The sequence below is a fragment of the Ambystoma mexicanum genome, chromosome 6p, assembly GCF_040938575.1.
Source record: "Ambystoma mexicanum isolate Mex_15411 chromosome 6p, UKY_AmexF1_1, whole genome shotgun sequence".
Classification (NCBI taxonomy): Eukaryota; Metazoa; Chordata; class Amphibia; order Caudata; family Ambystomatidae; genus Ambystoma; species Ambystoma mexicanum.
In genome coordinates this window covers 383,197,316-383,224,366 of record NC_090935.1, presented here as the reverse complement: position 1 = coordinate 383,224,366, position 27,051 = coordinate 383,197,316, and the positions used below count along the sequence as shown (strand labels likewise).

Sequence of the window (27,051 nt, the reverse complement as noted above, 5' to 3'; positions counted from 1 at the left end):
ACTGCTAGCTTGCCCCCAGATCATACCACCGGTTCTAAAAACCTCTTAAAATGTGGGCAGAAAAATCACAAGAATTATGGTATCATTGAAATCATTTTCACAAGTCCGCTCTATGAATGATCCATCTTTTTAGAGTTATGTTCTGGCCCCAAAGGGGTGTGGTTTCCCCCAGCACAAGGTTGAATTTCTGGTTTTTCCAGTTCTGCCAAGCCAGCTTGCTCTCACAGGCAGTGCTCCTCCCCTTTCCTTCCAGGAGGAAGCCACATTTACGACTCCCACCAATAAAACATTTGCCTGAGTCAGGACAGGGCTTTGTTCAATTTCCTGCAGAGCCCAGGTAATTCAATCAGAGAAGTGTCATATACCTTTTGGTGGGAACAGCAAAAGGCAGCTAGGCCTGGGAACACAGCTGTTGTGCAAGTCTCAACTCCTGTCGGGGGTAGCTGGTGGGCAGAATTCAGTTCCTTAAGCCAGGTTTCAGCTAATGTCACTTTTAGTTACCCAGTTTTCTGCATTCAAATAAAACTAACAATTTTTACATATGCAGCTAGAATGCTGATTCTAAGTTTAAAACTATGACATTTAAACAATTGTAACCTATGTGACACTCAAAAGTAGGTCACTCATTTCTTTTAAACATTTACATTTTTAGTGTCTTTCAGTCCAAATTTACTTAAACTGCTGAAATCCACAGCTCAGCCAGTCTTGTTATAAACCTTCAAGTCACTTCAGAATATAACTTTACATTGTATCCACCTCTCAGTAAGTCTTTCTTTGGCCTGCTTTGGGTTCATCTATTCAGTTTTACACAAATGTCTGGTGTTGTTTTAAAACGCCAGCTTTCTGATAGTGGTGAGTACTGGTAATGCACCCATTTTTGGGATTTAAAAAAATGAATTCCCCACAATTCTAGGTTGCTTTTGGCAATCAGCATTGCCATTCCCAATGGTTTCAGGCTACTGTGTGGGTGGTCCAATGGTGGTTTTAGGCAGTGCCCTTCTGTGCCCATAACATCGGCAAAAATGAGTGGCAGCCTATTCTTCATGCATTTCCCTGTACATTTTCTGGGAAGCTCTGGCCATCATGATGTTTTCAATGCCAGTACTGCACAGTTTTTGAGGTAGGGCTCGGATGCGTGGGTAAAAACATCCCACACCTCTCTCAGATAGGGCTCCCAGCTTTCCAAACAGAAGTCCCCAGCAAAAGTCCCACGGTCTCCTGTCTGTCTTGGTTGGGCTTTTATCTCACTTCTCTGGTTGTTCTTTCTCTCCTTCTTTTGGTCTGTTATTGTCTCTCTTGCTAAGTGTTCCTCCTAGTTGTCCCCCTTCAGATTGGAAATTGTTATTACATTGTGCTGCTGACACCTACACATTATCAATATTTCCATGCTCTGGATTGGACATCTCTCTTCCTACCTTTCCCACCAATCCGACCACTGCCAGCCAACAGGACAAGGAGTTTGGAAGGTCTGGATTAAGGATAAGGAAGGTAAGGGGATAAATGCATAATTTAAAATGACATTTCTTTTTACATATTTGGTTTTCTCATAAGTCACTAAATTGCAACTATCTTCTCTTTTCAGATAATTGCATTAATATGTATATTTTTGAATTCTACAATTTATGACAAATCGGGGGACACCAATGTTATAGCGCCACAACCTTCCTGGGAGGAGCCATAATTTTTTCGTGGTTTATTCATGAGCTGAAATAGTTATAAATATCAAACTTCAGAAAACACACATTCATTTTTCTTTCTATCAGCTCACCAAGTTTCTGAATTTATAGGAGCGTCACAAACCCATTTTCATCTCTAACTCAAATTACACACAAGGCTTATGCTTAATATGTACATAGAACTGATGGGCTCTTGGTGATCTTCGAAATGAGTCCTGAATGAGCCCATCACGATGTAGGGTTCCCCTATTATCAGAAGGTGTCCAATGTGTTTTAAATGGCAATCATTAATATAGAAGCCTGCAGTTTCACATCTAGCTCACCCCAATGAGTTTCCATTTCTTCAAACTCACACGACTTGGACATCTGCTTATCAGTAATGTCTGTTTCTACACAGTCTTTGAAGATCCATTAGTTGCTCTGAGAGGCAGTCTGTGGAGTCAAGACAGTCCTGAAAGGTCAGTTCTGTTGGCGGGTTTATCTGATCTAGCACAATTTTGATCTAAAATCTTTTTATTTCTTTGGATTTAACTGACACAGACCTGTTTTCTGGTGGGCACAGGCTAAAGGTCTTTGAGGTCAGAGTTCCAGGGACACAGGCTTTAGTTCAATGGGAAAAACAAGCTACATACATAATTCTAAAAGAATAGCATTTTACATTGAAAAGATGTGTTTTACACATGACATGTTGTATTGCATCTGTCCCGGCTGTCCTTGAGTAAAGTCTTCTTTTAATATAATAGTTCAAAAGACATGAGTATCCCTTTCTGCATTGTTCATGCATAGGCCAGAGTTTACCATTGGAAACCAGTGGTCACTTTGAAACCTAGTACGCCTTTCCTTTTGAATTATGCCATTTTGGAAGTTGAAAAGTAAGTGTTTTTATTTGTGTCAAATGCAATATGCTTGGCTTCACTTAGATTTCTGGATCACAGTTTTATGTTGCATAGAAGTAAATGTAACGTGCTGCTATTAGTCTTTTCCAGTCAAATGGTGGCTTGTCTATGAAAATGGCATTTGCAGCACCACATGTTCATTGGGCACATTCAGCATATTTCAGTTTTTAGGCACACTTTCTTTCACTTGAGCACCTGTTCACTTTGGTAAAGTTGAAAGAGGCACATTTGTGTTCATTCACTGAGCCTTGTGTCGGAAAAAAATGTATTGAGCTGGCTTGCATATTCCAATGGGTCTCAACATCAGCAAGCTCCATTCTCACAATCAAGGCCTTGCATGGCCTCTCAGTTTCTATCGCTCTGGGGCTGTATTTGAACCCCACAGATTCCCCCCCTGGCTCTTTCACTCGGGTTCCTCGTAGGAAAGAGCAAGAGAGAGTGGGGTTTTCTTTTTTCTCTTTATTTATTTATCTATTCTTTGTAGCCCATCCGCTCCTTTTCCCCTCCTGAAGCAGTTGCGCCCAGCCTGCATCCCTCTCTTTGGATTTTGCGGTATGGTCCTGGAACACCTCCTTCCCTCAGGCTGTAAAGGTAATGATTTTATTAAGTCTGCAGAGAGGAGTAAAAGTGAGGTTAAGTATATTATACAATACGCTTTTCCCCGGTGTTATCAACATACAATTTTAAAAAACAACACAACCTCACATAACATTGACATGTATTTGTCTTGCATTTAATTTTCCTCAAAACCTTATAATTTTCAATCCTCATCTAGACCTTTCTACAAGGTTATGAATTATCTTATTCCCTTTATCTATGTTGTATTCTCCATCCAAGTTTACATTCTTTCCTTTCATCTTTTAGATGGGTCCTGGGCTCTAGCCTCACTGGACTCCTCAATTGTTGATAAAGCTTGTCTGTGGTGACAGTTATTTAACTAATTGATATGGACTCATTTCTCTTCTGCATGTTCTCCTTTAGGGAAGCAGATCTTATAGGCAACAGGTGAAATTGTATCAACAATTTCAAAAGCACCACGCTAAGAGGGAAGGAACTTCCGCTCCTTGGTGTGATTCCTCTGAAAATTGAACAGGTGGACGCTGTCATATACTTCATGCTGCTTCTTGGTGGTCTTCAGGTCATAATAGATTTTCATTCCTCCCGCCAAACTTTCTAGGTTGCGCTGAGCATACCAAATTGTGTGTTGAAGGTGTTTCCTTAAATGTTCAATGTACTCATGGGTAGTGGACGTGTTTATCAGTGTATGCTCTTGAGATTTGTAGAGAAGATGCTGAGGGATCACCATCTTTCGTCCAGGACAAGTGGTAATCGGATGTCCCAACTAGGTCCAGAGTCCACCATAAAGGTCTTCAAGATGCCCACAATTGTCTCATTGTAGCTCTCAACTTCCCTGCTCGAGGCTAGGCAATGTGGAGATTTATTCTACCCTATTCCTCAGTCCGACTCAATCCTTTGCGGGAGGCCGAAACAAGAGAAGATATGATTGATCATCAGTGTGGCAGCTGTCTCTGCCTTACAATTCGGTGCTGGAAGACTTTCTACCCACTTGGTAAACAAACAGACTACCATCAATTTGTATTTGTTTCCTCTAGAGGAGCGAACCACTGGCCTGATGAAATCGATTTGCAAATCCGACTAAGTCAGTGGTATTCCCCTTTTCTGTAGGGGCGCTCTGTGTGTGAGAGAACTTGGCTGAAATTGAGCACACACCACACACCCCTTTAAGTAGATGTCAAGGTCCTTACCTATGTGTAGCTAGTATGCTACTTCGCGCAAGATTTCTAATGTTGTATGAAACCCCCTATGACCAGCAGTGGCCGTGTCATGGCATGACTCGCCATCAGGCTTTGGAATGCGGTAGGTACCACCCACTGATCACATCCAGATAGGGATTGCTGTACCAACAACCCATCTTGGATTCAGAACATTTTGGAAAACGTCATCAACACCCGGAGATCCTTCTTTCCTGATATAATCAGATTCGGTCAGAGGAAAATTCATGGGGTCTTCAATATGTTGATAACATTTCCCAATAATCGGGCCCTCTTTTTGTGTAATAATCAAATCTGCATCTGGGATTTCTTTACTCTTCTGGGCATTTGAGAGTTCATTGTTGGCATGGGTTTGGGACCTGGTGACAGCAGTGACTTGGATTTCCACCAGCAGGGATTCTGTTTCTATGAAATCCCTATGAATGGCTCCAGTTTTTGCCAACTGGTCAGCCAAGTCATTCCCAGTCTTGTCTGGTCCTTCTATTTTGGAGTGACCTCTGATCTTTTTCCAATATATGATCATCTCATTAGAGGTTACAAGATCATCAATTGAATGGATTAATTTCCCATGCTTTAATGGTTTATTGTTTGCACAGATCATGCCTCGATTTTTCCAGTTAATCAGGTGTTCCACAAACCCAATCCTAACATAAACAGAGTCATTGATTATGACCAGTTCTTTGAGTTGGTGTTGTGCTGCAGTGAGGATGGCTTAATGTACCGTCATCAACTCTGCCACCTGACTACTTTGGGGACCTATTTTGTAACCAGCAGAAGGCTCTGGGGTATCATTCACCCATGTGTTCCCAATACCAGCCCTTAGTTTCTTTTCCCCCTTATTATCAATGTGGTAAGAGCACCCATCCACATAAACTGTGGGTATCCCCTGACACGTGTCTTCTTTCTAGACTTTGTGCAGGGAAGTAAGGTATGCCTCCATATTGTCGTTGGACCTTAGACTTTCATCCTCAAGAGTGTTTCCTCGAGCACAGTCATGCAAGTCAGCCAATCCTTGTGCTAGAGGACTCTTCTTGTTTTAGCCATATCTGACCTCCACAGGACAACCTTGCATGGACAGAATCTAAGAAGTAATTCTGGAATTACTTATGTTCCCTGCTCAGATTCGGTCACTTTGTAAGTATTGCAAGGGTTGGTGAGGAGTCTCCACAATGATGTGCTCTCCGTGGATGAATGGGTGCTAATTTCTCAATACCCACACCGTTGCCAGGAGTGCCTTTTCACAGTCGTTGTTTTGTTTTGGTTTGCTTGCGTACAAGATTACTTTGTTGACTTTGTTGTGCTTTTGGTACAATAGCGCTGTTATGCAATTATCTGAGAACTCTGTCTCCAAGAAGAACTCCTTGTTCTTTATTGGGTAAGCCAAACAAGGAGCCTTGGAAAGGCTCTTTTTAGTTGTTTTACTGCCTCGGTTGCCCCAGACCCCACTCTCACTTGACTCTGGCCTTTGATAAATATACCAAAGGTCGAGTGACCTCTGCTTAGTCTTCCATGGACTTCTGACTATTATTAGTGAGTCCAAGAAGGCTTCTTAATTCTCGCAGAGTAGTAGGGTCTTTCAATTTCAATAAGGCTTCCACCTTTTTCACCTGGAGATTTAGACCCTCATGGGTGATCTTGTGCCCTATGAAGTTCACACAGGTCTTACACCACTGTGCCTTCTGGAAGGACAGTTTTACTCCAGCTTTTTGTAACTGGTCAGAACGTAGCATATTTTTGCTATGTGTTCCTGCACCATTGAGCTCTTGAAGGCCAGTTATCCCCTTTCACCAAAATCGGGCATGGCCTTATTTTGGAAGATGTTATATTCGTTGCCAGAGATTAACTATCCAATGGGGGTTAGGGTCCATGTGTATTGCTGCCCCCTGAAGAAATGGCAAGCTTGTATTGGTCTTTCCTACTCGCGGGTACAGTCCAGTAGCCGTTGGTCAAATCAATAGCTGTGTACACTTTTTAGCCTTTGATCTGTGCCAGCCCTTAATCGATGTAGGGAAGTGGTCATCTTGACATGTTGACCCGTTTGTTTAACTCCCTCAGGTCGGCACATAGTTTCCATTGGCCGTTGGGTTTGAGTGTCCCCAGTACCGGGTTATTAAAGCTACTGTGCATTGGACGCATTATCCCACAGGATTCTAGGTTTTTAATCATCTCTGCGAGTGACTTCATGGACACGAGAGGTAACCGGTATTGTTTTCCACATACTGGTGCCATCTCGGGGTCCATGGGTATGGTGGTGGAATGTATATCTGTGCGTCCACAGTCATAGGAGTCCACTGAAACGATATCCTGAAAAATCCAGGAAAACCTGTTTTAACTTCTGTCTTTGCTCATCTGTCTCACAGGCATCAGCAAGTAAACCACGCATGCTGCCGAGAGATGCACATTGTTGGTACTGGTTGTCAGAGCAATGTTATGTGGCCCTTGTTGGGACCGCGGCACCCTATATAAGACTGGTTGCTCCATCACATAGTGCGTCTCAACACTCCCTGTGCCTGTTCGTTCGCTGGCCAGTCGAATATCGCTTTTCTATGTCATTTTCCTTGCTCCTACCTGCATCTTGCCGTGTTCCCCTCTGCTCTGTCCTGTCTGGTTTATTTCTTGTTTCCCTGCCTTGCCTTTCAGGTGTTCTTTTCCTTGCTTCTCTTTCCCCATGTCTTCTGCCTTGCCTAGCCTGCCCAGTTCCCTTCTGCCCTGCCCTTTTACTCGTTTTCAGCCTATCACTATCCTGAGGAGCCTTTCCACTATGCTGCTCTTGGGCTCCGGAACCTCTTTCGCTACCATTGCATTGTTGTGCCTCCTAGTCCAGTGTTCGCACTGTCCCCATGCCACCAGGGCTGGACTGGGAACCAAAAGTGGCCCTGGAATTATTTTTCAAAGTGGCCCCATATTTCGCCGAAGGAGTGAGCACAGTGCGTGAGCCCAACCCTTCTATGATGGGTTTGCGAGTATCCTCCAAGAAAATGTTGAATAAAATTAGTCAAAATAAAGCATGTTTTAAACATATATGGATTAAAAAATAAATGTTTTAAATAGGTTATTGGTCTCACAAAGAAGATCTTCAATGATAAAGGGACAAACCACAAGTGCAATATCAGTCTCAATAAACATAAGAAACATATCAAATAAATCATAGATTGCAACAAATGTTTTTATTAAGTAACAGAAATCTGTGAAAACTCTAGAACCGTAAAACCGCAAATAAATAATAAATATTTATTATTCAACAGACATCTGGAAAACTCTAGAACTGTAAAACAGCTATTGATAAAGAATAACTATTCAATATTGCTTGTAAAATTCTCCCTTGAAAGCAAAACAGATCAATGGACATCACTGCTAAGTGACTAAAGCATTGCTTCACCCTTACCATGAGCATAAAGGCATCCAACTGAGATATCGAAAGAGAATTAAATGTAACATATAATGGTTTTTATTATTAAATACCACACATCCATGAAAACTGTAGGACTGTGGAACAGCAAAGATTAAATAATAAATATGAAATGATTAACATCCCTTGTAAAAAGCTGCCTTTTGCAGGGCAAAACATTGAGCATCATTTTGCCTAATGAATGTGCATAAAGGCTTCCAACTAAGGTATAGTAGGAAATTGCATTTAGCATGTTATGCATACAGTATTAAATAATGTAAACCCTGAAAAGCTGTGGAACTGTATAGAAGCCTATATTAAATAATGAACAATCTTCGTAACAAGCTACTTTTGGAGGCCAAATGATCAAGGATTCAAGTGTCATCAAAGCATCTTTAGGCATAAAGGCCTCCAAATGAGGCCGAGTAAGGGAACTGCGAAGTCTGTTCAAGATGTACTTGAGCTTTGAAAATGACTTTTCACATGCCACCTGAGAGCAGGATGATGTCAGTGTAAGCATGTAGGCATTAGAACGTGATCTGTAGGCTCGACTGTACATTTTGAATCTCTGTAGCACAGTATAGCAGCATGCTATACAATTCTTGCACATCTTGCATGCTGTACTTTTGTCTCTGTCCTCAGAATGGTCAAATTCTTCAGTTTGAAAAATGAGATGAAAATGGGTGTCATCAGATGGTTTATCAAGAGACATTTTGAGTCTGTTCCAATTTGATGCAAAATCAAGTAAGTCAGTCTGTGATGTTTCGGTGGATGCTTCTGAATCAAATCGGGTCAGCAAGCTGCTTAGTCGAGTCAGGGCATTACTTGGAAGGTTCTGTAGGATACCCATAATGTTTCTGGGGTCCAAACATGCCAAATTTGCAAAGAGTTGACCATGGGTGGTGAATCGGCTCTGCAGACTTGTAATGATCTTGTCCATTGCAATATTGTACACTTCCACTCTGAATTTATTACTAGGTAACTTGATAGGTTTATAGCAGATGTTTCACCAGGCATTAACTTCTTTTGATGTACTCGAGGCACTCCAGCTTGTCATTTGCCCAAATTATGAACTCCCTTGTTGCATCTATTATATCACTACAATTATGACCCTGTGTCTGTAGTCTTTCCATGGTTGCATTTACCATTTGATATGCCCGTAGCACATGATTGATTGATATTTTATTTCTATCGCGCTCGTACACAAGTGTTTCAGAGCGCGACAAGGCAAATGAGGGGAACAGGGGAGAACAAAACAGCGATCTTACTAGGCCCAGTGACATTGAGAACACGCAAGTGCATGGGAGAGGGGGGAGGGGAAAAGTGCATGGAAGGGGGGAGAGGTGGAAAGTGCAAAGCAGAGGAGAAACAGATAAATAACAATAAATAAATAATAAAGGCAACAAACAGTGGTAATGCAGCCAGCAATTTGCAAGTGCTAGGTTTACGGCGGCAGACAGGGTAGGTCCGATAAGTGCAGGAAGAAAAAGGGGGGGGCTGTATGGGTACAGATACAGACCCCAGTGCAAGGGGTGGCCCGGAGGCAGTGCGGGAGGGTGACAGGATAAGCAGGTACCTGGGCCCAAAAGACAGAGGGTGGCCAGGTGCACAGTGCCAAGAGAGAACAGATCAGCAGGGCAGAGGGGGAGCGAAGGCAGAGGAAAAGAGGAAGGTCTTGAGGTGCTTCCGGACCCGGAGATGGTTCTCACACATCTATCTTCTCATAGATAAAGAAGTGGTATTTATAAAAATGTATAGATACATCTGAGTAGTCAAAACAGTATGGAATGAAATTAGTAACTTTGCATATGCTTCAGCCTTGTACCTAGTATCGTCATTGAAGTGATCATATGTGGTTAACGCCAGCATGTGGGCCAGTTTGAGGAGTTACTTCACCGTGCAGCTAGTGGTTTTGACGTGAAGTGCCAAATTAATATTATTTAAAATGCCCAATTTGTGTCACATTTTATCAAAACCCCCTCCCTTGGGTACTACTCAAACAGTGTCACTAATGGAATGAATTACCATTTGCAACTGTGGGACACTTTTTCATTGGTGCCCAAGAAAATGTTATGCCCCAGTCCGACAATGCAGGAGCTTTAGCTGTATCTGGAAAACAGAAGGAGAGCCAATATTTGCACAGTCATTGAAAAGCCTTACGACTGCACATTCCGCTTAAGTTCTCAATGCACAATTGGGAAGTGACATGGGAATTACTTGTGGGTGCAATCAGTCAAGATGATCAAATCTGAGTCCCCACATGCCACTCTCCATATGAAATGCATAACAGCAGGGGAATTCCTTGGTGAAGTCCATCGACCTCACAACCCCACCTGGCACTAATGAAGCTGTGTCCTGCACCGTAATCATGAAACTAAGACAGGAAGGACACCTTCGGTACGTGAAATCGCCACATTCATTTCCTAGGTACACAGCCCTAAAACAGCAAACAATTGTTCACGCAAGTTGCATCATTTGACAAAGTGCTAAACCCGCCACGCCTTCACTGGAGGTATGCAGGCCCGTGCACATACAGCAATCAACCTACCACACAGCTGCTGGGCGAGCTCAGGCTACATGTTTCTGCCCCTGACCGACGAGGGCAAAAGGCAACATCTCAAAACCCTCAGCTACCAAGTATGGCGAACGTGCAGGTTTCGTGCATGTACCGTCACATTGCAAGGGCTCTGAAGAAGTTATCAGCACTTACGGGTGAATTTAAAAAAGGCAACGCATGAACAAATGCAAATGCATTGCAGGATGAAACATTTGAGTGCCACACATGCAAATGGCTTCCCTCTCAATGAAAGATGAGGGACAGCTGAGAGCAACATTTTGTGAAGTTGTCCTGCCTGGTTTAAGAACCAGTAGGTAAACAGTTTAGGCCAGGAGAATATCGCCTTTTTATTCACTTTATTTGATATGATAGGTTATTTATAACATGCTTAATACCCAGAGGTTTCTAAGCGTGGACCCGGGGATCGAACCTCCATGTCGTTGTGTGTCCAAAGCGAGCATGTTGGCCCTGAACTATGTTCCCGGGACAGGAGGCAGGTGGGTGGCAGGATATAGAATGTGAAGTCCAATGAACAAATTTGCCTCTCCAGTGGCTGTTACCCTCTGCTTGTCCTCTACAGTAATGTGCACCAATGATAATGATCAATGATCTTAAGGGAGACAGTGAACAAACAATCATAAAGAAATGCTCAGGGGGAGGAGCCAAGCTTGCAGCCAGGGTGGCTGGACCTACGTTGAGCTCCATGTAACGCCGGCCCTGCTGCCTGGGTTTGCAAAGGATTTGATCCTGCAACAATTGAGGCCCACCCAACGCTCCTCTGGGGAGCTCGGGGACGGGACGGGACTCAGAGACTTATTTATGTTCTCAAGCAATTTCAACCCAGAACCTTTCCGCATGACTTTCTGCAGGAAAATACTTCTTCCTGGCTTGTTTGGGCACAGACTTCACGGCTAAGATTTAGTTTTATTCTGAGATGAGACTGGCATCTTGTTATTTGTGACTAAATGTAGCTCAAGCCTGAAGGCACCTAGTCTGTGAGTCAGATAGCCTAGGACCTCCATGGGAATAGCGCTGGCGCCAGGTTCTTACTGCCCCAATAACCTCCCATTTGGAATGGCATCTCCCTTCTGGCAATAAGGTAGCAGTTGCTGCTTGTAGGGCAAGCCTGGCACCTCCTCGTGTCCCCAGCAGCTAACTGCCTGCCATATTGCAGCAACAAATACATAAGTATGAATCAGATAATCGCGTGCCAGGAAAAAACTAGGGGCCCCATTCACAAAACATTTCATCAGGCAACTGCATCTGAATGTTAAGATGAGATCTTCCAGCTTGCAGCTTTCAACGTGTGAACGCTAGTGTGAAAACATGCGTCGATATTCGACGTATAATAAATGCATTTTTTCACACCGTTCACCTCGTGGCACAGACAGAGCCGACGGTCCTGCCAGTGGGCCGCCGCCCTCAGTGTTGGTTTTCAACGATAGCACAGACATAGCACTTAAACCAGAAAACCAACAGTTAAGAGCGGGCAGTGGCGCACCGTTAGGACTGTCACCGGGACCGCAGCCAGTCTGAGTGAGGCCAGCAGCTCAGAGCTGCCTCGGCAGCCTGGCTGCTCCCTCTAGCCCAGGCCAACAACAGTACATGGTACAGCCACCCCCACGCACCGCCTCTGGAACCGCCAGCAAGAAATCTATTTCTCCTCTTTCAACGTTTGAACGGTGTGACAATATTGCATGTTATTATATGTCAATGTTAGGCAGAAACCTGTGCAGTTCCCTTAGGGACCACTGCAAAAAGTTTAAGTCTACGGGAGTAAGCAGTAAACCCAATTGGTAGCAGCCTGCACCACCCAGATTTACCTGGTAGCTGTGGCTGAGCAGTCAGGCTTCCCTCAAGAAGAGTTAGGCAGTATATAGAGTATACACAATAGGGCTAAAAACACAGTAGCGCAAGCAAACACTGACCAGAGCTTTGGTATAAAAGTATATAATTATTTATTTAAAAACACACTTATGAAAATACACTGGCACTAATATATCAAGCAAGTACAAACACAGTATACACCTCCCTAGTTAATTATTCGACAAGTCTAGGTTAAGACACCACTTATTTAGCAAAACAGAGGTGAGCGCATAACCGTAGATGGCACTCCAATAATTTGTTTAAAAAGGGAGAGAAAAGGCAGAGTAGGAAAATAACACAGTACCAACACTTTTAAGAAACCACAGCAAGTCAAGAAAGGCAGGGTCTACTGTAGAGCAAAAAGTTCATAGGCCGGGCCCACTCTTGGAGAGAGCAAGGCGGAATGTGCCCAAGCTTACACAGTGGAAATGCACTCAAAGTCTTTGCAGAAAAGTCAAAAAGAGGTTGGATCAGTTCAGAAAGGCAAAGTTAGCAGGTCTGAGGTCAACCCAATTAGAAAGTCAAGGATTTACGGGACACCTTGGACAATCTGTTGCAAGGGAGACCAGGCGGGACACAGTACCTGAAATGGTGAGAAAGCTCCAGCGGTGGCAGTTGTTCCTGGCAGCGGGTGCAAGTCGTGGCTTCGACCAGAGGAAGAGAAGATCTCAACGAGGAAGAAAGCTGGCGATCGTTGCACTGCCAGAGAAGAAACCAGCCGCGGAGTTCCCGATTAAAAGATACAACCCTTTTATTCGCGGTAGTGGTGAAGCGTGGCTATTCGGCCACCGGGGTGCTTGGCACGGGCGATTCGACCACGAGACGTCCAGGAAGGCGAAAAAGATGAACTGGTTGGTCCCGCCAGCTCAAAGGGAAGAAGACTCTCCTGGAAGAAGATCTCCTCTGTTGTCGGGGAAGTGGTGAGTTCGTACAGCAGGGCTCCACCGGTGGTGTCGTCGTTGTAGATGGCTCAGCTTCTCCCCTCTTTGGATTCTTTAGGTCCTGTGGAGACTTCTGAAGTTCCAGTCCCCAAAGCCCTGCTTTTATGCAGAAAAACACCCATTCAACAGCCTAGCTGTCACTCAAACATGCTAAGTGGTGAGCCGGGTGGCTCACCACTGGGCCAATCACACAAGAGTGCGACTTGAGTTGCCAAAGCAACTCAGTCCAGGGTGCCTAATCCCCCTCCCACACATCCTGTAGACCCCAGACAGAGTGGCACCATTTGGAGGGCTTCTGTGGAGAAGCCCGCCAAAAAGTGGAACAAAGGGCTCGACTTGGGTTAGAGTTTCAGAGGGGAACACAAACGCCATTTTAAAACCGAGTCCTGGCAAAAAGACCCAACCAGGGAATAAATATTAAATAAATATCCCAGCGGTATCTTTAACATTGCACCAAAAATTGGTGCGTTTAACAATCAATGGGAAAATCCCATAGGAAATATTCAGGTGGAATATTTTGCGCGGTATCCACTGCCACCAGCCAGAAACTCAACAAGGGGGGACTGGACAGTGCCCCCTTGGAAAACAGACCCAGTGGCAATCGAATTGCCCCTACCAGTACTTCCACAATATGATGGTTTGTACTGGTTCTGTTCACAATTTAAGACTAGTAAAGCCAATGGTGACAGTAGTCGGTTCCAGGGTCTAGAGTCTGTGTTTGGGGGTCACTATGACACCCCTGTGTTACTGCACTGAGGGTGCTGTGTAACACACATACCAAAAACACATGGAGCCCTATGGAGTAAAAGACCCCATAGCCCATAAAACACATTTACAATCAAAGGACATACTCACATCATGCCTAAGAGTGGGAGAAAAAGAGTCTCACTCTTAGCAGGAGAAAGAAAATAAACCCCAAAAATCCAGCAAAGCTGCTGGGGGACTCACTAGGTTTGGGAAATTAGCCTTAAAAGAGAATTCTCCCTAACAGTCAATAACCAACGTTTTTTCACACCCCGTTCAGAAACCGCCACCAAGCAATCGATTCTGTACTCAATTCTAATCTCACCGGAACTGAATTTAAATGCCACTCGTCATTCGCTCGTCGGAAAGCAGGCCTGGATATTGCACGTTAGCCGCCCTGCTGCACCTGCGCAACGAGTGTACAGACTCGACTGCGAGCACACACCACTGGCTGCAGCTAGCAGGCAGTGCACGTGTGGCTCCCCGGGCTGTGTCCCTCGCAGGTGCAATCCTGGTCAGCTTCAGCCCAGCCCTGCTGGGAAGAAAAGAAATGTGCAGCGTGCCTGGCAGCCAATTCAATGCGAACCACCCAGGCCTCCTGGCTGGATATTGGCGACGTGTTTGTTACTTCGTTATTAGATCTCGTAATTTTGTATCTTTCCACAATTGCAAAGAGGCCCTATGCCCCCAGGCCCACCGGGCAAAGTACTGGTGTCCTGGTGGGGAAGTCCAGTCCTGAATGCCACGTGAATACTGGGCGGCAAGCCTTTGGTGTAGGAAGTACCATCTCTTCAGGAAGGGCCAGAGTTGGTTGCTACCACTGCTCTTCATCTCGGGTACAACCTGGAATCACACCGAGAGGGCACGCCGGACAAGTCCGGAACCCCTGCGCCCGGGTGATTAAGTGCTTGACAAATGTACATAGAAAAAAATGTAAATGGGCAAACTAATAGGTTTGAAATGTTTCCCGCACACAATGGTGACAATGTAAACAGCGCATGATCAGAGTATCGAGACAACAAAGAAAGCAAAATGGCGGGTAACTGGAGATTGTGCCGTTGCTCTTCTGAATGGCACCCAGGTAGGGGCTGTGGAAGCGCACATTTTAAGAGGTAACATAGGCTTGTCACTTTAAAAATTCAGCGTCCGCTATTGCTTGTTACACATTTTCGGAGACTGGTGCGACGCCTAAGTGTGTATAGAATAGAATACAACCTGCACCCTTTTATGCTCTTACAGCATGACAAATAAATGCTGCTGTGAAGCACCATATGCGTGATATCGCATTTGCTCGAATTATTTTGAACCGTCCTTGTAAAACTAAACATTCTACAACATTGACTGTGGTATTTCACAAGAACGGTGAAGTGAGAGCATATTAATATTCACACACTGGACTGCTGGGTAAAAGCAAGGTTCTGATAGACATGGACTGCTACACATGGAGACATAACACCTGCCATTCTGATAGTCGGTACGCCGTGGAACGATTTCCAGAAAGGTTGGAAGGTTCGCCTGCTAACCAGCTGCAGATTAAAACCTTTAAATCACGAGTTTCACAAGAAAGACTCTTGGGTTGGTCAGGTGGCTCTGTAAAGGAAAAACAGGTTTATCTAAATATATGCTATAAGTACCAAAAGCAGAACTTACGTACCAACACATAACCATTTGTTTGACAGCCATGCATCATTTTTCAAAAGACAGTTCCGTCTTTGTGTACTTCAATAAAAAGATTTGCTGACTCACCCATGCAGTAACTTAATTACACTAACTCACTAAAATAGGAACTCCCTTGGTTACTCATACACCTACTATTTTGCTTTATTACTCACCTACAGATTAAGTTGCATGGATTCCTCACTTATCTATTGAATTGATTACTCACTCAAGCGATCAATAATGCCCTCTGCACTACATATGCATTCCTCATTTAGATCATTGCATGGTGAAATCCCCAGAAGTTTCAACATAACATGCTATGATGCACAAAAATTCGTACTGTAAGCAAGGCGTAATTATGATCTTCATGTGGCAGGTAGTTTGCAAGACGCCACTTTGATGAAAAGTGTAGTGCCTAGAGGTGACATTTTCAGCATAAATAACAGGCTTATTTGTAGAGTGTGCATTAACTCCCACACGGCTATCTTGGCGCTATAGACCGATAACAGGTGTTTATTATTCCCTTACTTAATGGAGCTCTATTTTATCGATCTCAGAAGGATGATGCTGAGTAGACCTGCTGGGATTTGAACCCGTGACGAGCATATCCAACACAGATCCCTACAGTAATTGTTTATTTGTAGAGTGCTTTAGCCTTACACACAAGTGAAATGATTCAAAGCGCTTCAATGCGGTAAGGGAGCAAGGGGATACAGTAGTCATTGCTAGGCATTGAAGATTCTGAATGATCTAACAAGAAGTGACTAGCGTGCTAGGCCTGACGGCATTTCTCCTAGTGCAAGTGCATGAAGTGTTTTGGGCGCAACCAAACTAGGGAGGGAAGAGAGAAGTGGGACAGGACAGAATTTAATAGCCTAGAAAAATTCAGGTCACGCAAGTGTACAGACAAAATTGCAGCAGGGCTCTGGGTTAAGTGCAGAGAGGTTACCCTTCTCATGGAACGTATGCTGAAAGTGCAGAAGTGCTGAACATAGTGAGGCAGGAGAGGGGGTTAGCAGGGGAGAGAGAGAAATAAGAAGAGAAGCGGAAGGTTCTTAAAAAGTTTTCGGAACTTAAGGAGCTCCAGCTCAAGGCGGAGAGAGGCACCTGCAGAGGATGATATGATATGATGTGGAATTTATAACACGCCTACACACAAGGGTTTCAATGCGCGACAAGGCAAGGGAAGGGGAACAGAGGGGAGACAGGCAATGATCCTGCTAGGCCAGGTGTCATTCAGATTGCGCGAGTGCATGGGAAGGGGGAGGGGAAAATTACGGGGAGGGGAAAAGTGCGGGGTGGGAGAGGAAGGGGACATGGCAGTACATGGGATAATAGAATAAATAACAATAAGTAAAAAGTACAGCCAGCAGGTGGCAAGTGCAAGGGTAAGTGCAGACGTCAGGTGCTGGTAGTGGGACTGTAGGGATACAGAAACAGTCCCCAAGTGCAGGGGTTGCCAGGAAGGCAGTGCAGGTGTGTGTGACTGGCGGGGGAGGGACCTGGGCCCGAGATCAGAGGGTGGCCAGCAACCAGTGCAATTTCAGTTTCAGCCAGGTCAGCAGAGGAGAGGAGGAGAAAAAGCAGAAGCAAAGAGAAAGGTTTTGAGGTGCTTCCGGAACCAGAGATGATTCTCCTCAAGTTTCAGGGAGGCTGTTCCAGAGGGAGGCCGCAGCTGAAGAAAGAGATCTACCACCAACTCGTTGTTTGGAGAAGCGACTGACCCTGGGGGAGTTGGAGGCGGATGAGTGAAGAGCTCGAGAAGGAAGATATTTAGGAAGAGACTGTTGGAGGTATTGAGGCCCCAGGTCCCAGAAGGTCTTGAGGACAATGCAGAGGGTTTTGAACTTAATTTCATTAAATTTGATTTCAGTCGTGGAGAGACATGATCCCTGGGCTTGAGGCCAACGACAAGTCTTGCAGTCCTGTTTTGGATGAGTTGCAGAGGGGGCGGAGAGTAGAAGCAGGCAGATTTAGAAAGAGGCTCTTGCAATAGTCCACCTAGAGAGAACCAGATCTCTGGAGACAGTGAGCTTCTGGGGGAAGGAGAGGAAAGGAAGAATACTTCTGAAGAGGTGCAGCTGGTAGTGAGACTTCTTAGAGACGTCAGAGATGTGATGAGAGAAGGAGAGTGTGGAGTCGAAGATGACCCCAAGGCTTTTAGCCTCACAGGTGGGAGTAGGAAGAGGGCCAAGAGAAACTGGCCAGAGAGTGACAGGAAAGGAGGGAGCTGGTGTGCTGATGACAAGACAACCAGAGATGAGAGAAGAAGAGGTGGCAGAAGGGAGCCTGAAAATGAGTTGAGTGTCATCCGCATAGCACTGAAAGTTGGGGTAGAGAGCGGCAATGCGGTGTGCAAGAAGTGCCAGGTATTGATTGAACAGCCAGGGAGAGAGGTTCGAGCCCTGGGGAACACCACAGGTAGATATAGAGATAGAGATCGAGGAGAGGAAAGACCAAATTTGGACCTGCGAGGGTAGATCGGAGAGGAAGGAGGTCAGCCATGCCAGGGCCTGATCAGTGATACCCAGGTTATGACGGGGATGGTTGAGCAGGATGGCATGGTTGACCATGTCAAAGGCTGAAGAGAAATCGAGTAAGATGAGGACACAAGGGGTGTTGGAATCAAAGTTGGAGAGCAGGCCTTCAATGATGCTCAGGAGAGCAGTTTATGTGCTTCTGGCAGCTCTGAAACCAGACTGATGGTCATGGAGACAACCAACAGATTCAGTGTGAAGATTAAGCTAAGAGATGGCCAGTATTTTACTGTCATGTGTCATGCTGTATCTTTAGAGTGTGCTCGGGATTTAGACTAACTAGTTTAGGGGAGCGCCATCTTGTAGAATGTTCATACTACTAGAGTATGAATTTCTGAGTCATTCCTATGATCTGGTTCCAATGTGTTTCCAGATAATGGTGAGCGAAACCCGTTATATGGATTTTCTCACCTATTTTTCGAATATAGCCTTAGAAAAATTGAAATGTGTATTAGAGAGAGGTCCAGAATCTTACTGTGTATGTAACTTTTTAGTGATGGTTTACCTTATTGCTTAGCAAACAGCATTGTTGGAACATCCACATGTGGGAAATCATGTATATGTTTACTTAAAATAAACGCAAAATGCCTGTTAATTTATAAAATCACTTCTAATTTCTCTGAGTACAGTCTAGCTTCATACTAGCTTGAATATGAACAAAGGACAACATTAGAGGATCTTCAATGTATATATCTATCAGCCATGATATCTGGTGCTTATTTCTTTTGCTTGAAATATCATTTGAAAGACCATATCTGAAGGACCGGAACACCAATTATTACTATACATTTGTGAAATGACAGACATTATTCTGGCAATTCAAGGGAACACATTCAGTTCATTGTTTAAAGTCTCAAATTTTGCCCTATATTCATATTCAAGCTAACATGAAAATAGACTGTGCTCAGTCTTCCAATCCAGAGCGTGGATGTCCTGATCCATTCCAACAGATGTCATGGCCTATCGTCCTCTGATGTTCTAATAGCCAGGCACAGCTTCCTAGGCTCAGTTCCAACTTCCCTTGCCTGACCTATAATACTTCTAGGCTCACAATTCCCAGGTCCTCATGCCATCTCACCGAAGACTCAAGGGCAGACCGATTTGGCTGGCCCAAGGTGAAGCACAGACCGCTGCAGAGTTGGAAATTCAGCATCCCTTCCATTGCACCCATGAGCAAATGAGCACAGATCCGGCCAGCGTTTGCTTCATGCACCTCTTCATCACGTGCCATTATTGCGTGACTGGATGTTATGCAGTGTTGTCCTGCTCTGGCCTTTTAATATTGCTAGATGTCACTGCGTAATTCCCTGTAGAAATATTTCTAACTAAGGCTCTTCTACTTAATCGGACATTTTATGAATCTAATATGAGGATACCAGACATTCAAAAAACTGACTGTAGTATGACCGATTGTAAGGGGCTTCTACTTTGGGAGACAGTAAGGTCGTAGTCAGTTATAAAGATCACTAACAATCTTATTTAGAGCCACTTTGTCTGCTTTTTTGGAATCTGTATATTGCAAAATAAAGCTGATTTCAGTTGATCTTACATGACAATAGGATAGGTCATGTCATTGGTAGTCTATGTCATTTGATGATGGGCCATGTCGTTGCATGTTATTTCATGCCACCATAGGTCATAACATAGAATGCCAAAGAAAGCTCCCAGTTTGACATTCCCAGTAAGCTGTCTATGGCACTGCAAGTACGATCCTGGTTTGTCACTCCCAGTAGGTTCCTAGTCTGAGATTCCCAGCAGATCTGAGTTTACAAGCCTCTTCAACCATTCATCTTGTGCGTTCGATAAACGGACCACCCTAAAACTGAGGAGTAATAGCTAAAATTACAGAACCTAGAAATATAAGGAGTATGACACGGAACATATAATAATAACAGATTCCTAGAAGGCTAAGGACCAATCTCACTTAGACTAGCGGAGGGGGACATTATTAACAACAATCCATTAATCATAACAACAATCCATTAAGCATTACAACAATCCATTAAACATAATACGGGAGTGTGGGTGGGAAATAATTGAATGCAGAAACAGATAAAATGTGAACTTGGGAATTTCTTATGTGCCCTTTTGAATTCCTGTGGACAGCAAGAATTCCAGTAATCTACCAATATCAGCAGTGTTTCATGACCCACGCCCAATCAACCATCAAGTTACATGGTGCTGGGTACTTACTGCTCACAAAAAGGACGGTTCCACGGAATACACCATCAGATAATATGCAGAAAATATTGGCTCCATTGGGGCGAGACAGTGGCACATTCTTCACAGTGATCAGGGCACTTCTGTTGTTTATGTTCAAGAGTGGGTAGCTAACATGACTGTAGGTCATGCCCAGGACTCGTTGACCTTTGCCAGCAATGCAGCAAAAAGTGACATTTGAGCCTTTTTCCACTGTTTTATCGTTGGGAAAGACTTGCAGTTTTCTATCAGAGGGATCCCATCCTGTGAAGAACAAATTAGACAAGTCTAGTAAAGAAAGAGAGCAGGCATTGGAATTTTCATAAACTTGTGACTAGTACTAGTGACACATCAACAATCTCCGAGATTCACATGAGAGGGTCCTTGACAAATTAGTGATCACCACTATACTTTTAGCTTAATTGTTTTTCAATGATAAAATGATTGAGTACATTTTCAAATCACCCAAAAATTAGGCAGCCTTTAGAATCTAACTTGCTGTACGCTGCGGAACCGCGATGCACATCTTTCTGCATTTACTCTCGGTTTGCAACCTGGATGTCCAGCCTGGATGTCTGAAGCTAAGGGCCAAAAGTAGCAAAGAGCAACTCCCTTTTTGGTCCTGTTACGTCCTAGGACCAGAAACCCTGCTCAAGGCAGGATTTTGGTGTGTTTGCCATTTGCCTGACTTTGGCTTCCACATGTAGGTATCCTTCGACCCAGTGACTCTCCATTCACTGTGGAGCTGCTTTTACCTTTAAAATCAAGGAAAATCTCGGTTTGGTCCTGTTGACTGCCTTTTTGTTTCCTGTAGACCCATTCTATCTCAGCTGAGAAATGTATACCTGCTCCTTTTCAGCAATTCATTCCCCTCTTCCTTTTACCCACACCCACTTATGCTCTACTTCTTGGGCTGCACCCTTTTTTCTCTGTCTTAACTTTCCCATTACTTCTAACCTGCATCATGCACCTTGACTTCGTTCCATTCCTCCTTGTACTCAATCACTCCCTACCCTTCTACTGTAGCCTTTGGCCACAACTCAGTAGAACCTCTGCATCACTCTCACACTTCCCATCTCCCACCTATCCCCATGCATGCACAGTCCACAATGCAGGATCGCCAACCTCATCTATCTCCAATGCCTATTGCATTATCACCTGCTCCTCTCCCCACCTCCCATCACATTTTCACTTGGCCTCTGGAATGCTCAATTCCTCTGCAACAAGTATTCCTACATCATCACTGACAACTTCCCTTCAACTTGCACTTCTTGCTATCACAGAAACATGGATCTCCCTTCTTGAATTGTTAAGGGTGATGGTGTGGTGTTCTTTATCAATAAGGCCCTCACCACTGGCACCCCATTCTGCTCTGAAATCAGCTCTTCCTCTTTTGTATATGCCACTAATCAAGTCTCCCAGCTATTCCTCTCACTGTCCCTCCCTCCTATTCCTCTCACTGCCCTATCAACCCAATGTTCTCTCAACTCCTTCTCTGATACGAACCTTCTTGAGTCGCTTCCATCCGACATACCCATTGTCATGCTGGGGGACTTTAACCTTACCAAGCCCTCTGCAACTACCTTCCTTGAACTTAACTCCCTCCTATCTGACCACTTCCTCTATGACTAGCCTTTCCCCTCTTCAATGATCAAGAGGAAATTCAAGCATGCCTCTGATGTCCCTTGCCGTGATGATGTGAGAATCTCTCTCCTATATCTGCCTCCTTCATTCGCTGTGCTTTTCCTGATGTACTCAGGAGACCCCCAGCCGGCACTTATAGCCGAGGTTTGCTCCAAGAGTACTTTAAGACGAGATAGCTGCACCTTGAGATGGATTGGGGTGCAGATTTATTACTCCAACACCAATCAATAAGGACAACTCAATGGTTTGGCAAAGGGAGTCCATTTAATGACAAGTACAAAAAACGGGGAGTCATGGAAATAAGCAGTGATGCCGATAGTCCTTCTCGCTTCAACTCCAAGGAACTTCATAAAAAACACATCATTTATACTGAAAATTCATCATAAGTGACATGTAACACTTCAAAAGTTAATAAGCATCTTTATTGGTTAGGAAAAGGTAACTTTAATATAGGTGCTATATCTGTATATGGTAGCAGAGCGAGGGGATTGGGTAGATACTGTCAAGTGGGCGTCGAAGCCCTTCCTTCAAAATGAATACTGTAGACGTCACCAAAAGTGCGACGTCCCATTGGTTCTACTAACTATAGGACCCTAGATTGTGTGGTCCATTGAGATTGGATTGGCACCAACCCCATGCATAAATTTCCACTTTACTTAGCAGCACGCAGAATGGTCAGCCAGGTGCAGGGTGCCCCCTCAGCTACCTGACCTTCCTCCAATTAAGGTTACAATCATCATCATCATCAATTCAAGCCCAAGAATTTGGTAGGCAAAAAGATACCAGAAGCCCCCTGTTCGGAGCATGTCTGCACTGTATGCACTAGTCCTGGCTTGTAGGAGGTCGCCTTGCACACAATATGATCTAAATAGGCGGGCAGTGTTGGCAATCTTTTCTGAGATTGCACAATTAGATGATGTTGTGTCTTCTGACATGGCATTAGTTGAATTCTCTGTGAAGGGCCAGTTAAACTCTGTCAATTTGTGGTTTAAATATTGAGTTGTGCAAAATGTAATCTGGCAGGCCAAAGAAGAACTATATGCTCTGGGACTTGTTCTCTCGACTGTGCCAGACCCATTAGCAAGGACGACGTCCTCATGCCATTCAAGGAGTATGCAGAGGGGTGATGTGGGGGGAACTATGAAAGTACAGAAAACACAGCCCCGTTTTACTTCTGGTATGAGTAGCCATATGGGAACACAGAAGTAATGTGAGGTGGGGGATGGGGTAAATCAGATATCCCTGGTAAGCTAGAATACGAGGGTTTTTTGCCATCTCATAAATAATGACCATAGCGACTTGAGTAATTGTGATATTGTACTTCTTCAGAAGACTTGGCTCACCACTGTCCCCATTTGGGATAACCATGAATTGTATTTAAATCCCGCAATTAAACCTGCGGTGGGTCGCCCAAGTTCAGGGATTCTAATAGCGATAATGATGGGTAGTGGGCTATTGTCGGAATTGCCAAATAAATATATGATTTTGGTGAAAGTATTCTTTGGTGATCATGGGTACGCAATTTGAAATATTTACTGGAACCTGATTGCCATGTCTGACGATAGCTTCTTTAATGATCTAAGTGCAATCTTGGACCTGGTAGTGCTGGGTCAAAAATGTAAGAGCACTAGTAGTGGCAGGTGATCTGAACTTAAACTGCCTGAGTGAACTTGGCAATAAAAATAAAACAAGATTCAGAAGGTGGTCCTCTTTAGTGAAAGCAAGAGGGCTGATGGCTCTTAATGGGGCATTTGAAACTGACATCCCCCCTGCTCCGACTTGGCAAAAGGCGAAAGTAAATCAACCATTGATTAGATTTATGTGAATGAGGCCTTGTGGCCAGCAGTAACAAACTTTTCTGTGTCTAAATCTGAAGCAAGTGACCATAATATACTTAAGGCAAAATGGGTCACGGGTACAACAAGCGACAGTCATGATCATGAGCCCATTAAAGGTATGTGTGTAGTGAATGACGGGAGGAATAGACTATGATGGTCGGAGAAAGAAGTAACTACTCTGGAGCGACTGTTGAGACTAGGTTTGCCCGATTATGGTATACTGGGGGGGAATGTTAGCAATGTGCAAGCTGACCTGCTCCAGGTGTTTCAGCAACGAACTGGCAAAAGAAAACAAATAGCAATACATCTCCATTCGTATGATAAGGAGGTGAAAGAAAGGAAAGCGCGATTACGCGCTAACCTGAGATCTGTCCAAAAAGAACCTGTGCATTTAAAATATTGCAAAATATTGCAAAGATGTGGTCGGCTATAAACAACTCTGTTGTTGCCCCTCAAGTGGTCCTGCAGGCGAGTGCAGTCCAAACACACGTATGGGTAGCCCACTTTACTGTATGCTCGCCCGATCCCTAAAGAGTCATCCGAGCTAGTCATTCCCTCGCTCGCCTTTTATTTGGAGTTCGAAATGGCTGATATCTTAGCCTTGATCAACTCGGCTAGTAACTCAAAGGCTAGGGGCCCGGATGGCCTCTCAAACTTTGAGCTTAAAAAATATCCCGAACTATGGGCATCCATATTGTATCAAATCTATCTGTTAGTAAACACAATCCAGAGGCTTCTCAGTTCATGGACACAGGCGATAACAATCCCAATATATAAAAAGGGGGATAGACAAGAGCCGAGTAGTTATAGGCCCATCTCTTTGCTCGATGTTCCGGGGAAATTGTTTTGTCAGTTAATACTGGGCAAATTGCAGGCATGGCTAAAAAGTAAAAAAACTAACAGACCCCCTGCAAACAAGTTTTGTAAAGGGCCTGGGAACCATTCCAAATATAATAACATTGAGTATGATAAAAGCCCAGCAGGAGGAACGCAAGCAACCCCTGTATTTGGGGTTTATTGACTTCAGAGCCACGTTCGATTCAGTGGACAGATTGGCTGTTTCAAAAACTAGTAGAGTACGACTGCCTTCACTCCCTCTTGTCATTAATAATCTTGTTTCACTCAAAAACAGCAATAAGAGTACGTATTAGCCTAGATGGGAAGTTATCACCTGAAATTGAGACCCATTGTGGGCTAAAACAGGGATGTGCATTGGCAGCGTTTCTATTTAATTTCTTTATTTTGGACCTGGGATTGGAATTTGCAAATTGTAATGGTGATGCCTCGAAGATTGGTGATCAGCAAATCCCTTATCTGCTATATGCGGGTGAACTTATGTTAATTTCACAAACGCCACAGGGCCTACAACGCATGTTGGCACGGTTGGGGGATTATGTTAAAACAAATAAACTTACGATTAATGTAACCAAATCCCAAATTCTAAGTTGCTCTGCCACCGCAGGATCTAAGAACCTCTACCCTACCTTATCACGGACGCTCCAAGATATTGAATTATTAAGGGTGTCGAAATACAAATATTGGGTATTGACATTACCAATAGACAAATTAAATCTGCTGAGGTGACTTCTGCCGGTAATAAATTGCAGCACTTAATTTCACAGTCTAGAATTCTAATAAATACATTTGAGAAATTCTCCCTGAAGCATGTGATGTCCTTCTATAAAATGAAGGTGTTGCCAATTATGCTATATGGTGTGGAGGGTAGGCTGCTTGAGAAATGCCATTACTGGGAGGTGTTGGAAGCAAGGTACTGGAAGCACATTTTAGTTTTACCTAATAAAGTACCAATTGCTCTAATACGCCACGAATTTGGGCTGCTATCCATTCACGCTCAGGCTGTGTGGAGACAACGTGCTTTTCTACGCAAATGCCTGCTGGGAGTAAAAAGCAGAACTATTCTAGAAGTAATTGGTTATAATCTCTTAAAATCTAGAAATGTTTTCCCTATGGTGGAACTATGTGCTAGATCATTTGGCTGAGGCTGATGTGTCCCTTGATTTGTTGATTTCGAACCCTGACTGTGCGAAAGAGAAATTCTTTCAAGCAGATGGGCCTAGAAATTTAGCAAAGTGCACTCAATATAAAGATTTTAATATCTGGACATTTGGAAAAAAGCAACATGGAATGATGGCGCTGTATCTAGTGAAATGTCCGTCACCGAAGGTTCGGGCTGACTACTTAAGGTTCTGATTTAATCTACGGGGTACCCGTGATGTCCTGTGCAGGCGGAAAACTGATCCCAAGGGATAGAAATTATTGTAGATACTGTCTATCAATGGAAAAAAGGGAACCCTTACAACATTTGTTGGTGGAATGTTGTGCTCTGAAGAATGTACGGTCAAGATGCTTTGATAAAGTGTTTGTAACCCATACTGAGGTGGCATATGATCAAATATGGCAGATGTTATTTTCGAATCCAAGGGAGAGGGTACAGACAGCGAAAGTGCAATTTTTAAAAATGGTACTACCTCGAGTCGAAGAAATTCAGAAAAGCTTAGGGGAACAAAGATTGAGATCTTTTCTAATGGCATATTTATGTATTTGTAACTCAGATTAAGTCATGGACTATGCATGACCTGTAGTTGTATTTAAGCATGTTGTTTAGGTTGATCTTAACATAGAATGGGAATGCATGTGTGTGCGAGGTAGTGGTATTATTTTGTAATTTCATACTGATGAATATTTCTCCAGCGGGGGTAATGAAATTGATTAATGTAATCTGTACCCTAGGGTGATTATTAATATTAGTATGATTTTATACTTTGGTGTTATGCTATGTTATCCTTTGTATGTATATATGAATGATTATTGTCTATATGTTTAAATATTTGAAAGGTTGCGCTGCAACTAAACCAAATAAAAAAAAGTTACAATCAATCATCACTTCAACAACAATGTGTCAATTATGTTACTGTGGTTGGCCTCGAAACTGCATCTTCTGCCTGAGAAAGTTCTGATATCTTCTCCTGGGTAGATGCCACGTGTAGGTGTGAACTCGTGCTTCTCCTCGCTCGGATGGTCACGTGATGCAGACACCGTGAATTTGCCTAGTTTCTCTCAATTTGTGTATTTAATTCTTATTCGGCTTGCCACCTGCCTACGCTTCCTTATCTTGACCTTTCAGAGGCAGGATATTCTGTTCCTAAGTTTCAATTAGATGTAGCTACTGTTCGTTCCTTCTATTGGTATGACCTTGGCTCTCCTGGCACGAGTTGCATCTGCTGAGTTTCAATTCAGCCGTCTCTTCTCACTTTGCTATAATATGAATCTTGTCTTGTTTGGCCTCTAGTAA

General features: G+C 43.8%; 1 protein-coding gene across 5 annotated transcripts in view; it reads right to left on the bottom strand.

The window, feature by feature from the left end:
- The window catches only part of OSMR (oncostatin M receptor), a 608,749-nt gene that overhangs the window by 318,558 nt on the left and 263,140 nt on the right, over positions 1–27,051 (bottom strand). For all 5 annotated transcript variants that reach the window (XM_069627159.1, XM_069627158.1, XM_069627161.1 and 2 more), the window contains 2 exons: positions 20,251–20,520; positions 15,322–15,451 (listed from right to left, as the gene is read on the bottom strand). In XM_069627159.1, the coding sequence (XP_069483260.1) occupies positions 15,322–15,451; positions 20,251–20,520 (400 nt within the window). The remainder of the gene's footprint in view (positions 1–15,321; positions 15,452–20,250; positions 20,521–27,051) is intronic.